The 14733-nt window shown below is 43.2% G+C and overlaps 1 protein-coding gene across 3 annotated transcripts in view; it reads right to left on the reverse strand.

Annotated features, from left to right (window-relative positions):
- Positions 1 to 928: 928 nt before the first annotated feature.
- The window catches only part of tmem44 (transmembrane protein 44), a 73597-nt gene continuing 59792 nt past the window's right edge, over positions 929 to 14733 (reverse strand). For 2 of the 3 annotated variants that reach the window (XM_068042280.1, XM_068042282.1), the window contains one exon: positions 13130 to 14190. In XM_068042280.1, coding sequence (XP_067898381.1) covers positions 13876 to 14190 — 315 coding nt within the window. In that variant the 3' untranslated portion in view covers positions 13130 to 13875. Of the gene's footprint in view, positions 2883 to 6112; positions 6146 to 13129; positions 14191 to 14733 lie in introns of those variants that run through there. The other variant, XM_068042281.1, reaches the window with a different exon arrangement.

Genomic DNA, 14733 nt, shown 5'->3' on the forward strand with positions numbered 1-14733 from the left:
ACTATCAGCCTTTCCTGAAAAATCAGCAATTTGTTACTGTCAGACTGTCTTGATCAAGACGGACTGCACCCGGTTCATCTATTCACAGGCCAAACCCAAACCTACATATCCAAAAGCAAACATTTAATGTGAAATTTATATTATAACTTTTATCAAATACAACCTTCCCAGAGTTTGCAGTTTTACTTTCCCTGAAAATACAGTATTCCAAATGTTCCCTGGCAAAACTGGTAAAGTGTCAACACTGACAAGAGGGTGCAATTACAGTTGCAACAATTTTATATGTGCAAGTTCCATTATCAATTTGGATATAATGGGAATATAAATACAAGGACAGAATGTAAAACTTTGAAATGGAAACTGAATTGCACCTACCTGATTTAAGTCAAATTATTGTCTACTTTCTAATTCAGTTTCATCTGAAGACTGCACTTGATCTTGACTCACAATCTGCTGTGTCACAGATCAAGTAGTATGTTACTAAAAATCTTGCATATCTATGCATTTCCTGTTCACAAACATTACTTCCTGCATCAGCATTTTATGTAAATTTTTATAATGGTTAAATCCTACGTAAAAAGTCAATATTTTGCTGTCACAGTTTGATATACTAATTGAATCATTCAAAATATTTTCATCTGGCAATATTTTCACAGTAATTGACATTTCTAATACCCAAAATAAGTTTTTAAAAAATGTATTTTTTCACAATAGCACGATAAAGTTATCAATTAAATTGTCTTTTGTGTCTTTTACTACCGTAATTGAACTTTTTAATTGAAGGACTCAGTCTCTCAGAAGTCTTAGCTTGGACTTGATATTTTGCTCCAGCAGCTAAGAGCACATCCTATTTTCTGAGCATGCATAGTATGCACAATTGTCCTGAAGCTGGCCTTTAACCTGGGCAGATGATAGAATGCTTCTCTCTTAGCAGCTAGCAAAATCTATTTGGGTTGTTTTATAAGATGACAAAAAAAAACAAGGACAAATTTCAAAACCTTTATTCACATGTAATTTGTGTGACTGTTTTTGAAGCAGCAAGACTGTGTGCATGTGAATAATGAACAGAGTCATGGAATTAAATTTCCAAAGCACCAACAAATATCCCAAGATACAATTTCATTGGAATGGAATTTAACTTATATAGTTACTGTAATTCTGTGATCCAAATGCGATCCCCTATATAGTACAGAAATTCCTTTGTTGTAAAACAGTATAGCCTCTGAATCATCATGAGCAACGCTATGAAAGATCTGCAGGTAAAGTTTATTTTTTAAACTACAAATGCAGGAACCCTGTTACAAAAAGAAAAAACGATGCAATTATACAGATAATCAGTGGCGGAATTTTATGCTCCCCCCACTGGAGCGGGCTTTTGGCGGGGGGGGGTTCTTAAAATTGAGTGGGAGACAGGGGGTGGTTGGGGGGGGGGTGCCATTCCCGAAACCTGTTGCAATTTTACCGGGGCGGCGGCAGCGGGAAAAGGCCCACCTGCCCCAAGCCAATCAAGGCCCTTAAGCGGCCAATTAACTACCACTTAAGGGCCCCCTCCTGTCACTGCTGATACTTTACCAGTGGCAGGTGGGCACCTTAGGCCCCACAGCGGGCTGGGGGGCGTGAGGGGCGGGGGTGGCCCTCCTGAGCGGGCACCCTGTGCCTCACTGAGGGCGCCACCCCTAAGCCCCAACTGCCCCCATTAAAATAAGGTCCCCCCCCCTTCACCCTTGCCTCGATGGGGCCCAGCCGGTTGTCCCCAGTGAGGCCCCAAAACTTACCTCTCTTCCGGGACCGACATCCACAATCCTACTGTTGGCTGGGTGCAGTCCCAGCAGTGGCCACCTCTCCAGTGGTGCTGCTGGGACTGAGAGCTACCAGCCCGTTGATTGGCCAGCAGCTCCATTAGGCAGGACTTCCTGCTTCAGAGGGACGGAAGTCCCGCCCAAGTCCAATTAAGGGCCTGGGGAGTGTAAAATCCTGGCGTGGCTCCCCAGGCCCAGTGGAGGCGGGCTCATCCCCGACTTTTTGGCCGGTGGGTGGGGCTTCCTGCCCAACGTAAAATTCCAGCCAACGTGTCTGAAGAAAAGACTGCGTTAATATTTTGGGTATAACCCTTCACCTGCTAGTTCAGTTGAAAGATTACATCCAAAAAATTAACTTATGGATTAAAAAAAGCAATTAACCTCAGCATCCATGAACAAGGGAGAGGAAAACAATTCAGCTAAGGTTTGTATTTCTCTTTATTATCCAGTGATCTTGTTTAGAATGTATATAGTTCATTGCTCAGTGAGAACAGGATCATGCTCAACTGTGACATCCTTCAAAGCTGAAGAGCCATCTGACACGGAGGACTGGACTTTCCTCAGGGCAATATGGCAGGCAGAGGTTGCAATAAACATATTGTGAGACGACTTTTATTTTATCAATATCCAGAATATCAAAATTTCCCTTTCAGAAATTAGTCACACAAGAAATATAAAAGGTATTTTAGAGACCGGTCTTTTCCAAATACCAGTCATACATGTCAGTATTAATATATAGAATATCAGTTAATCATAATATCATATAAACATTTTATGATGCATATTATTTTAAAAATTAAAAAAAGTTTCATATTTACATTAAGATAATACCGACTTATCTTCTCATTGTCCAGTCCTATTTATCTCTTCCTCATATTGAGCCAAGATTGCTGAGGTTCTCTCTTCAGTCATCATAGTTTCAGTGTCACAGCGCCAAAAGTCAGTTGTTGATGTACCTGAGGCAATGCTGGAAGGGAAGGAGCGCATGCTGATTGTTGGAGTGTGATCTGGACTAAGGTTTAAGGTATGGTTTTGTTGCTTTCCAGTCCTTTTCCATTCTTGAGGCATGTCTTCAAAGTCCCACTGTGAACAGGAAAGACAGCCATGGTTCAGGAAACTTTACCTATTAATATGGTTCTGCTATTTAGTATTAGCAGAACATATTCTATAAGCCCCTTTACAAAAATCTGCTTTTTAAACTTTAACTGAGGTCAGCCAGGTTTCCCGAACCAGGGGAGGGCTTAGCAGATCCAGCAGCCTCCAATCCCCTCCCCAAGACCTCCAAACTCCGCCCCAGCATCTGATTCCATCCCACTCCCCTCAGGAATTTGATCCCCTCCCAGACTTACAATCCCCTGTCCCAGGCCTTCAACATCACTCCACCAAGGTCTCCACCTGCCCCGCGCCTTAGGATCAGTAGACTGTTAAAACTCCACAGCATGTGGGGTAATCCCAACTTCAGGGATCTCATGTCTTCCTGATGTCCCCACAGCCTCCACTCCCGGTGGGTCAGGCAAGTAAAAATCCAGGCCAGAAAGGCCAAATTTAAAATTGACGGTTGCATATATCAGCCCAAAAGCGATAACCATAATCCATTTACATTAACGTCAATTACAAAGGTTTCCAATTACAGCATCTGAAGTACTCTGTTTATTTTCCATAGAAGCAGCTGTGCTTACTCAAAAGCTTGTTCAACCAGGCAATAATCAGCCCCCTAAACTGGCACTAGCCACTGTTACCAAGTTAGATCAAACTAGATCAGGATGTTAGCTGCTCATTGATTGAAGTAATGAATAAAAGAATCAGTATTTAAGCAGTGGAGCTACATGAACAGGCACAATTTCAAATTGACGTTATTGATTTTTAACATGAATAAAAGCGCAGCCTCCAAGATTCCAACTGTTCTATGAAATCTCAGATTAGCATGATACAACACGAAGACCAATAGCCAAATGACTGCATTATGTTAAAATATAGGTTTAATTTAATTATTTTCACCTTTTCGTCACACAACTACTCCAGCAAATAGCTAGCTACATCAACGGTCTGAAATCAGTAGCTTTTTCAAAAAACGCTACCCATCTGCAACATTATGTTTCAGTCATGGGGCTCATTTTTTGTAGAAAAAACCTTTTGGAAATCAGTTAAAAGTACATTAAAAAATGGAAAGCCGTAACCAGGGCACATTATCATAGAATCACTGAAATTTACAGCAATGAAGACGGCCATTCGGCCCATCATGTCCTTGCCGGTCGACAAGTAGCCATCCAGCCTAATTCCACTTTGCAGCTCTAGGTCTGTAGCCTTGTAGGTTACAGCACTTCATCTGCATATCCAAGTACTTTTTAAAGGTTATGAAGGTTTCTGCTTCCACCACCCTTTCAGGCAGTGAACTCCAGATATCGACCACCTTCTGAGAGAAAAGACTTCCCCTTGAATCCCCCCCTAAACCTCCTACCCTAAATCTATACCCCCTGGGTATGGGAACCCTCAACCATGGGAAACAGGACCTTCCTATCCACTCTAGCTAGACCCCTCATAATTTTATATACTTCAATTAGGTGTCCCCTCAGCCTCCTCTGTTCCAAAGAACCTAACCTATCTAATCTTTCTTCAACTAATATTCTCCAGTTCAGGCAACATCCTCGTAAATCTCCTCTGTACCCTCTAATGCGATCACATTTTTCCTATAGTGCGGTGAACAGAATTGCACACGGTACTCGAGCTGTGGCCTAACTAGTGTTTTGTACAGTTCCAGCATAACCTCCCAGCTCTTATATTCTGTGCCTGGGCTAATAAAAGATAGTATCCCGTATGCCTTCTTAACCACCTCATCTACCTGTCCAGGCACCTTCAGGGATCTGTGGATATGCATTCCAAAGTCTCCCATTTTCTCTACACTTCTCACTATCTTACCATTTATTGTGTATTCCCTTGCCTTGTTAGCCTTCCCCAAATGCATTACCTCACACTTTTCTGGATTGAACTCCATTAATTATGACCAGAAGTATGCAGTTAAAGGTAAAGACTGGATTGTCATTTTAAATATAATTGTTGGCTCAAACTCTGTCATTGTCACACGTTATAGTGGCACAAATAAGCCTGCTGTAAGCATTGGGGATGGTATTAATACACAGAAATTTTTTTAGAGTGAACACAATCCTTGTAAATAAGAAAATTGAATAAGCAGCAAATGTATACTTTCTGACAGCTGCTTTAATTGTGCTCATTTTACAGTTTTAAATTTGCAAAAATCTGTGGAGAGAATATAATACAAAGCAAATGTGGGTCACTGACCAGAGCTAAGTCTAAGACTTAGCCTGCAGTCAAAGATCCAAGTGTCCAGAGATTTCATATTTACTTTTTTGTCACCAGTAGGCCATTTTGAGGCTTTCTATACTGGTGGGGCTGACCTGAAACTACTAATTTGATTTTCCATAAAAGATACTAGCTGATGTATAAGGAGTTATCACATGAAACATTTTCAAACTTAGTTGTACTTATTCATGAGGCAACACTAATTTTCACATAGATTGAAATAATTTTTATATATAAATATTTATAAATTAGGAAAAAAAGGTTTTAAATATATGGAACCCATTTTAAATAGTGCACATATAAAATGAAATCATGACATACAATTGAATTAATGATTCTCTGAGTATGGCAATCATTTAACAGTCAGAATTTTCACACTTTTAGGTTAATGTGTACATCATTGAAAATTTGAAGGGGTGTTATAAGTTGATGTTGTTAAAAGGTCCATTCCTGACCTGATCCTTTCCACTTATTAAAGTTATTTGAGCTTAAGTGAAATGAAATTTAACCATATAACAAAAAGGAATCTTAAAAGTTCCTATGTGCAAGAAAAGAAACTAATGAAATAACAGAGAATGCCATTAAAATTAAATTTAAAAATCTGTATTTTGTTTCAGCTGATACACTGTGACTTTCATACATGTCTGCTTTGTAAATATGTGGATCTTGCTGCAGTTATGATTACTTGTGAGTTAACAGACTTGTAAGTTACTTCAAGCATATGACCGTTGGTGAATTACAGAGCAGTATTCCTTTTTCTTGGGCTGGATAAATTGTATGCGAAACAATGAGATAATACACAAAAAGTCAGATCTCATTATTTTTTAATATTTTCTTTAAACAGATAGCTTTTTGCTTCCCAAATCAACATTGATTTTTAAATGAAGTTAATTCATTTTTAAATAATCAAAGGGATAATTTCTCATGAACAAATGACATGGCTAAACTGTCCCCTTTTTTAGATTAGTATCAAGTGAAGTAGCATCAGTCCATACCTGTTCTGAGTTTAGGGCTTCCAAGTACTTTTGCTGCAGGGTAAAAACACAGATCAACAGAACTAAACAACTATGTTCAATAATTTAACCCAGAATCAGAGTCTCATATTGTGACCCCAATTCCAGTTATTTATTAAAAAATACATAAAAATCAGCACTGCAACTTCAAATGTAAACAATGAGAACGGCTAAAGCCCAATTTATACAACCCCATAAAGAGTAATGAGTTTTCACCTGAACAATTTGAATCAAATATTTTTAGAGTTTGTATTTAGGGATGTCTGTTCTGGCCGACAGAATTACCCACACTTCACCCACCTAGTTACCTTCCTTTCCATTAAGTGTACAGCATAGGGGAGCTTTTATGAATACACGTTCCCAGCACAGAGCATTGCTCACCAGAAGTGTATGCTGAGAACTTGGGTACATAGATCAGTGGGTCCCTCAGGATTTTAGAGCAGAACATTTGTGGTTTAATTCCTGATATGTCCTTCGGTTTACATCAAGCTTTGAAGCAGCAGCATACTGTAAAGAATATCAGTGTAAATCATTTTAAAAGAACTTGCATTTATTTAGCACCTTTCACCTCCTCAGTACATCTCAAAGTACTTAACAGCCAATCAATTATTTTAGAATTTTAGCAACCCGTTTTGTAGGCAAGCTCCAAACTAAATACAGTAAATTCTTTCTTCTTTCTTTTGGGCCTCCTTATCTCGAGAGACAATGGATACGCGCCTAGAGGTGGTCAGTGGTTTGTGAAGCAGCGCCTGGAGTGGCTATAAAGGCCAATTCTAGAGTGACAGGTTCTTCCACAGGTGCTGCAGAGAAATTTGTTTGTCGGGGCTGTTGCACAGTTGGCTCTCCCCTTGCGCCTCTGTCTTTTTTCCTGCCAACTACTAAGTCTCTTCGACTCGCCACATTTGAGCCCTGTCTTTATGGCTGCCCAGTAAATAACTGCATAGTATTTAGTATGATTCAGCTGCAAGTTTGGATTAAATGTGATTCTATAGCTGTCGTAAAACAAAGCACAAATAGCGAAGGACAGGGCTAAGCAATCTCGCAACCAACGGATCAGATCTAAGCTTTGCAGTCCTGCCACATCCACTTGTCATAGTCATAGAGCTATACAGCACAGAAACAGGCCCTTCAGCCCATCATGTCCGTGCCAGCCATCAAGCACCTATCTATTCTAATCCCATTTTCTAGCACTTTACCCGTAGCCTTGTATGCTATGGCGTTCAAGAAGGCAGCTCCCCACCACCTTCTCAAGGGCAATTAGGGATGGGCAATAAATGCTGGCCTGGCCAGCGACGCCTATATACCATGAATGAATTAAAAAAAAAATTCTCTTCCCATTTTCCAGCACTTGGCCCGTAGCCTTGTATGCTATGGTGTTTCAAGTGCTCATCTAAATACTTCTTAAATGTTGTGAGGGTTCCTGCCTCTACCACCCCTTCAGGCAGTGTATTCCAGATTCCAACCACCCTCTGGGTGAAAACATTTTCCTCAAATCCCCTCTAAACCTCCTGCTCCTTACCTTAAATCTATGCCCCCTGGTTATTGACACCTCCGCTAAGGGAAAAGGTTTCTTCCTATCTACGCCCCTCATAATTTTGTAAACCTCAATCAGGTCCCCCCTCAGCCTTCTCTGCTCTAAGGAAAACAACCCTAGCCTATCCAGTCTAGCTTCATAGCTAAAATGCTCCAGCCCAGGCAACATCCTGGTGAATCTCCTCTGCACCCTCTCCAGTGCAAACATATCCTTCCTATAGTGTGACGACCAGAACTGTACACAGTACTCCAGCTGTGGTCTAACTAGCATTTCAGCTCCATCATAACATCCCTGCTCTTAAATTCTATGCCTCACCTAATAAAGGCAAGTATCCCATATGCCTTCCTAACTATCTTAGCTACCTGTGCTGCTGCCTTCAGTAATCTATGGACAAATACACCAAGGTCCCTTTGACCCTCTGTATTTCCTGGGGTCCTACCATCCATTGTATATTCCCTTGCCTTGTTAGTCCTTCCAAAATGCATCACCTGAATGGTGGCGGACAATTAAACAACTAACAAGAGGAGGAGGCTTCACAAATATCCCCATCCTCAATGATGGGGGAGCCTAGCACATGAGTGCAAAAGATAAGGCTGAAGTATTGGCATCCATTTTCAACCAGAAGTGCCGAGTTGATGATCCAGCTTGGCCTCCTCCTGAGGTCCCCAGCATCACAGCTGCCAGTCTTCAGCCAATCCAATTCACTCCACATGATATCAAGAAGGCACTGTATACTACAAAGGCTATGGGCCCTGACAACATTCCAGCAATTGTACTGAAGACTTGTGCTCCAGAACTAGCCACGCCACTAGCCAAGCTGTTCCAGTACAACTGCAACACTGGCATCTACCCGGCAATGTGGAAAATTGCCTATCCAAAAAAAGGACGACAAAAAGTAGGGCGGCACGGTGGCGCAGTGGTTAGCACCGCAGCCTCACAGCTCCAGTAACCCGGGTTCGATTCTGGGTTCTGCCTGTGTGGAGTTTGCAAGTTCTCCCTGTGACTGCGTGGGTTTTCGCCGGATGCTCCGGTTTCCTCCCACAGCCAAAGACTTGCAGGTTGATAGGTAAATTGGCCATTATAAAAATTGCCCCTAGTATAGGTAGGTGGTAGGGGAATTGAGGGTAGATGGGGATGTGAGAGGGTAATGGGATTAATGTAGGATTAGTATAAATGGGTGGTTGATGGTCAGCACAGACTCGGTGGGCCGAATGGCCTGTTTCAGTGCTGTATCTCTAAATAAATAAATAAATCCAACCCAGTCAATTACCACCCTATCAGTCTACTCACGATCATCAGCAAAGTGATGGAAGGGGTCGTCAATAATGCTATTAAGCAGCACTTGCTCATAAATAACCTGTTCACTGACATTGAGTTTGGGTTCCACCAGGGCCACACAGCTCCTGACCTCATTACAGCCTTGGTCCAAACATGGACAAAATAGCTGAACTCCAGAGGTGAGGCGAGAGTGACCGCCCTTGACATCAAGGCAGCATTTGACCCAGTATGGCATCAAGGAACCCTAGCAAAACTGGAGTCAATGGAAACCAGGGGGAATACTCTCCAGTGGTTGGAGTCATAACTAGCACAAAGGAAAATGGTTGTGGTTGTTGGATGTCAATCATCTCAGTCCCAGGACATCACTGCAGGAATTCCTCAGGGTCGGGACCCAGGCCCAACCATCTTCAGCTGCTTCATCAATGACCTTCCCTCGATCATAAGGTCAGAAGTGAGGATATTCATTGATGATTGCACAAGGTTGATGGGGATTGTATATAAATAATGTATGAAGACAATGGGGATAAGATATGAATGAGGAATAGACATAGTGTGTACATGCATGTGGCAGATAAGGTAAATTATGAAAGAAAACTAGCGCAAAATATAAAAACGGATAGCAAAAGCTTCTATAAGTATATAAAAGGGAAGAGAGTAGCTAAAGTGAATGTTGGTCCCTTGGAGGATGTGACTGGGGAGTTAATAATGGGGAACACAGAAATGGCAGAGACACAGTGGCACAGTGGTTAGCACTGCAGCCTCACAGCTCCCGCGACCCGGGTTTGGTTCTGGGTACTGCCTGTGCGGAGTTTGCAAGTTCTCCCTCTGACAGCGTGGGTTTCCTCCGGGTGCTCCAGTTTCCTCCCACATGCCAAAGACTTCCGGGTTGATAGGTAAATTGGCCATTGTAAAAATTGCCCCGAGTGTAGGTAGGTGGGAGGAGAATTGAGGGAAGGTGGGATGTGAGAGGGAAAAATGGGATTAATGTAGGATTAGTATAAATGGGTGGTTGATGGTTGGCACGGACTCGGTGGGCCAAAGGGCCTGTTTCAGTGCTGTATCTCTCTATGACTCTAAGGTTCAGCACCATTTGTGACTCCTCATTTACTGAAGCAGACCAGGTCCATATGTAGCAAGACCTGGACAATATCTAGGCTTGGTCTGGTAAGTGGTAAGTAACGTTTGTGCCACACAAGTGCCAGGCAATGACCATTTCAAACAAGAGAGAATCTAACCATCTCCCCTTGATGTTTAATGGCATTACCATTGCTGAATTCCCCTACTATCAACATGCTGTAGCTACAAGAGCAATTCAGAGGCTAGGAGTTCTGCAGCAAGTAACTCACTTCCTGTCTCCCCAATGCCTGTCCACCATCTACAAGGCACACGTCAGGTATGTGATGAAACACACCACTTGCCTAGGTGGGTACAACTCCAATAACACTCATGAAGCACACCATCCAGGACAAAGTATGGTTGGAGCTGTACCCATCCAGGCTAATAGGCATTATTTCATCACACTCCTTGAAAATAGTGCACAGACTTTGGGGAGTCGTTTTTTTTCCATTCGTTCATGGGATGTAGGCATCACTGGCTAAGCCAGCATTTACTGCCCATCCTTGTTTGCCCTCAAGAAGGTGGTGGTGAGCTGCCTTCTTGAACCGCTGCAGTCCACCAAAAGTGCTGTTAGGATAGTTTCAGGATTTTGACCCAGTGACAGTGAAGAAATGGCAATATAGTTCCAAGTCAGGATGGTGTGTGGCTTGGAGGGGAATTTGCAGGTGGTGGTGTTCCCATGCATCTGCTGCCCTTGTCCTTCTAGGTGGTACAGATCGCGGGTTTGGTAGGTTCTGTCGAAGAAGCCTTGGTGAGTATCTTGTATCGTACACACAGCTGCCACTGTGCATCGGTGGTGGAGGCAGTGAATGTTGAAGGTGGTGGATGGGTGCCAACCAAGCAGGCTTTGTCCTGGATGGTGTCGAGCTTCTTGAGTGTTGTTGGAGCTGCACCCATCCAGGCACTCCTGACCTGTGCCCTGTAGATGGTGGACAGGCACTGGGGAGATAGGTGGTGAGTTACTTGCCGCAGAATTCCCAGTTTCTGACTGGCTCTGGTAGCTACAGCATTTATGTGGCTGGTCCAGTTCAGTTTCTGGTCAATGGTGACCCCTAAGATGTTGATAGTGGGGGATTCAGCGATGGTAATGCCATTGAACGTCAAGGGGAGATGGTTAGATTCTTTTGTTTGAGATGGTCTTTGCCTGGCACTTGTGTTGTGCAAATGTTACTTGCCACTTATCAGCCCAAGGCTGGATGTTGTCCAGGTCTTGCTGCATCTGGACAGGGGCTGCTTCAGTATCTGAATGGTACTGTAAATTGTGCAGTCATCAGCTAACATTCCCACTTCTGACCTTATGATGGAGGGAAGGTCATTGATGAAGCAGCTGAAGACAGTTGGGCTGAGGACATTACCCTTTCTTTTGTGTTCCTGGGATGTGGGCTAAACCAGCATTTATTGTCCATCCCTAATTGCCCTCGAGAAGGTGGTGGTGAGCTGCCTTCTTGAACCGCTGCAGAACTTGTGGGGTAGGTACACCTAGACTGCTGTTAGGAAGGGAGTTCCAGGATTTTGACCCAGCGACAGTGAAGGAACGGCGATATAGTTCCAAGTCAGGATAGTGTGTGGTTGGAGGGTAACATGCAGGTGGTGGTGTCAAATTCTGCCTTGATGTCAAGGGCAGTCACTCTCACCTCATTTCTGGAGTTCAGCTCTTTTGTCCATGTTTGGACCAAGGTTGTAATGAGGTCAGAAGCTGAGTGGCCCTGGTACCCAAACTGAGCGTCAGTGAGCAGAGGTTATTGCTGAGCAAGTGCCGCTTGATAACACTGTCGACGACCCCTTCCATCACTTTGCTGATGATCAAGGGTAGACTAATAGGGTGGTAATTGGCCAGGTTGAACTTGTCCTGCTTTTTGTGCAGAGGACATACCTGGGCAATTCTCCACATTGCCGAATAGATGCCAGTGTTGTAGCTGTACTAGAACAACTTGGTTCGGGGCATGGCTAGTTCTGAAGCACAGTCTCAGGACTATTGCTGGAATGTTGTCTGGGCCCATAGCCTTTGCAGTATGCAGTGCCTTTAGCCATTTCTTGATATCATGTGGAGCAAGTTACATGCCGCAAAACTCGAAGTCTCTGACCGCAGTCATAGCCACAGAATTTATTTGGTTGGTCTAGTTGAGTTTCTGGTCAATGGTGACCCCCAGGGTGTTGATGGTGGAGGATTCAGTGATGATAATACCATTGTACGTCAAGGGTAGGTGGTTAGATTCTCTCCTGTTGGAGATGGTCATTGCTTGACACTTGTGTGGCACGAATGTAGCAAGACTTCCTTATTCTTGAACTACAATCCCCTTTACAATGAACACCAACGTGCCATTTGCCTTTGTTACGATCTGGTGAGGAGGGGTCACAAGGCTCCCCTCTTGTCCCTCTCCATGTTTGATCGCAACACGGTTTGTTCCTTTTAAACAGTGAATGTACTTCCTAATTCAGTGAGTGTTGAACCCTTTATGTGCTATGATCATAAAAGAACCAGACAGGTTTTCTTCAGTTTAAACAAGAAAGTGGTTAGTTTATTGCACTTTAAAAAATCTAAACCCGATCTAAGTAAAATAATAAAACTGCGCTCCAACTTTCACACACATACCCACACACAAATAAGTTACAGAGTGATGAGAAATAGTTTGGATTGGATTAGAGTCCAGAACAAATAAAAATAATATACAGTCTGTGGGGTCTGGTAATTCAGTTGTCTTTGGCTGAAGAATTCTTTGAATTCTTAAATAGAATTCTTTGAGGAAGTGACAAAGTTGATTGATGAGGGAAGGGCTGTAGATGTCATATACATGGACTTCAGTAAGGCATTTGATAAGGTTCCCCATGGTAGGCTGATGGAGAAAGTGAAGGCGCATGGGGTCCAAGGTGTACTAGCTAGATGGATAAAGAACTGGCTGGGCAACAGGAGACAGAGAGTAGCAGTGGAAGGGAGTTTCTCAAAATGGAGACGTGTGACCAGTGGTGTTCCACAGGGATCCGTGCTGGGACCACTGTTGTTTGTGATATACATAAATGATTTGGAGGAAAGTATAGGTGGTCTGATTAGCAAGTTTGCAGACGACACTAAGATTGGTGGAGTAGCAGATACTGAAGGGGACTGTCAGAGAATACAGCAGAATATAGATAGACTGGAGAGTTGGGCAGAGAAATGGCAGATGGAGTTCAATCAGGGCAAATGCGAGGTGATGCATTTTGGAAGATCCAATTCAAGAGTGAACTATACAGTAAATGGAAAAGTCCTGGGGAAAATTGACGTACAGAGAGATTTGGGTGTTCAGGTCCATTGTTCCCTGAAGGTGGCAACACAGGTCAATAGAGTGGTCAAGAAGGCATACGGCATGCTTTCCTTCATCGGACGGGGTATTGAGTACAAGAGTTGGCAGGTCATGTTACAGTTGTATAGGACTTTGGTTCAGCCACATTTGGAATACTGCGTGCAGTTCTGGTCGCCACATTACCAAAAGGATGGGGATGCTTTGGAGAGGGTGCAGAGGAGGTTCACCAGGATGTTGCCTGGTACGGAGGGCGCTAGCTATGAAGAGAGGTTGAGTAGATTAGGATTAGTTTCATTAGAAAGACGGAGGTTGAGGGGGGACCTGATTGAGGTGTACAAAATCATGAGAGGTATAGACAGGGTGGATAGCAAGAAGCTTTTTCCCCAGAGTGGGGGATTCAATTACAAGGGGACACGAGTTCAAAGTGAAAGGGGAAAAGTTTAGGGGGGATATGCGTGGAAAGTTCTTTATGCAGAGGGTGGTGGGTGCATGGAACGCATTACCAGCGGAGGTGGTAGACGCGGGCACGATAGCGTCTTTTAAGATGTATCTAGACAGATACATGAATGGGCAGGAAGTAAAGAGATGCAGACCCTTAGAAAATAGGCGACAGGTTTAGATAGAGGATTTGGATCGGCGTAGGCTTGGAGGGCCGAAGGGCCTGTTCCTGTGCTGTAATTTTCTTTGTTCTTTGAAGTTGTGATTCTGAAGTCTCTAGCTGGCAAAAGTGCACTTTGCAGCTGGCCCACCTGGTGCAGGTTTTTCTTGGAGACAGTGATGTAGGTGACTTTCTTCCTGGGGTCTCTGTCTGTACCGATGACAGGCTTGGACAGGATTCGAAGCTTGCAGTATATCTGGAGGGGGAGAGAGAGAGAGACAGCCCAACCGGGGTCTTGCATAGTTAGCTCTCAAAGCTTGTCTGCTGCGTGTTACAAAACTCCAAGTTTTACATAGACTGGGGAGATTGTCATATGGTTCTTTCAATACCTTTTTTTAAAAATGAGGTCCAAAGTCTAAAACCCAAATCTCTCTCAACTTGTATTGTGTCATTGTTCACCCCCTGGAGATATGTCTCCACTAGTGAATGCTCCAAGATGGCTTTGAATGTCCCACGAATGAAAGTGATAGTGGATAATCTACTCAGCTATCCAAGCCGTTGTCATGGATGGGAGCGATGTTCGACATGTGTCTCCAATTAGATGTCCTGGAATGTGAAGTATTTCAATGCAAATTGTGGTGGCCATCTTGGCTGCCAGCTTTTTAAAAGTTAAATATAGGATCCCAGCTTTCCTTTTTAAAAGTTTAATGTAGGTTTCCAACTGATGAATTAACAACGTCCTCATTCAACAAAGCAGGTTTTCTTGACACCTTGCTAATTGCTTGTTGTACCTGCATGC

The sequence above is a fragment of the Heterodontus francisci genome, chromosome 11 (genome assembly GCF_036365525.1).
Source record: "Heterodontus francisci isolate sHetFra1 chromosome 11, sHetFra1.hap1, whole genome shotgun sequence".
Lineage (NCBI taxonomy): Eukaryota > Metazoa > Chordata > Chondrichthyes > Heterodontiformes > Heterodontidae > Heterodontus > Heterodontus francisci.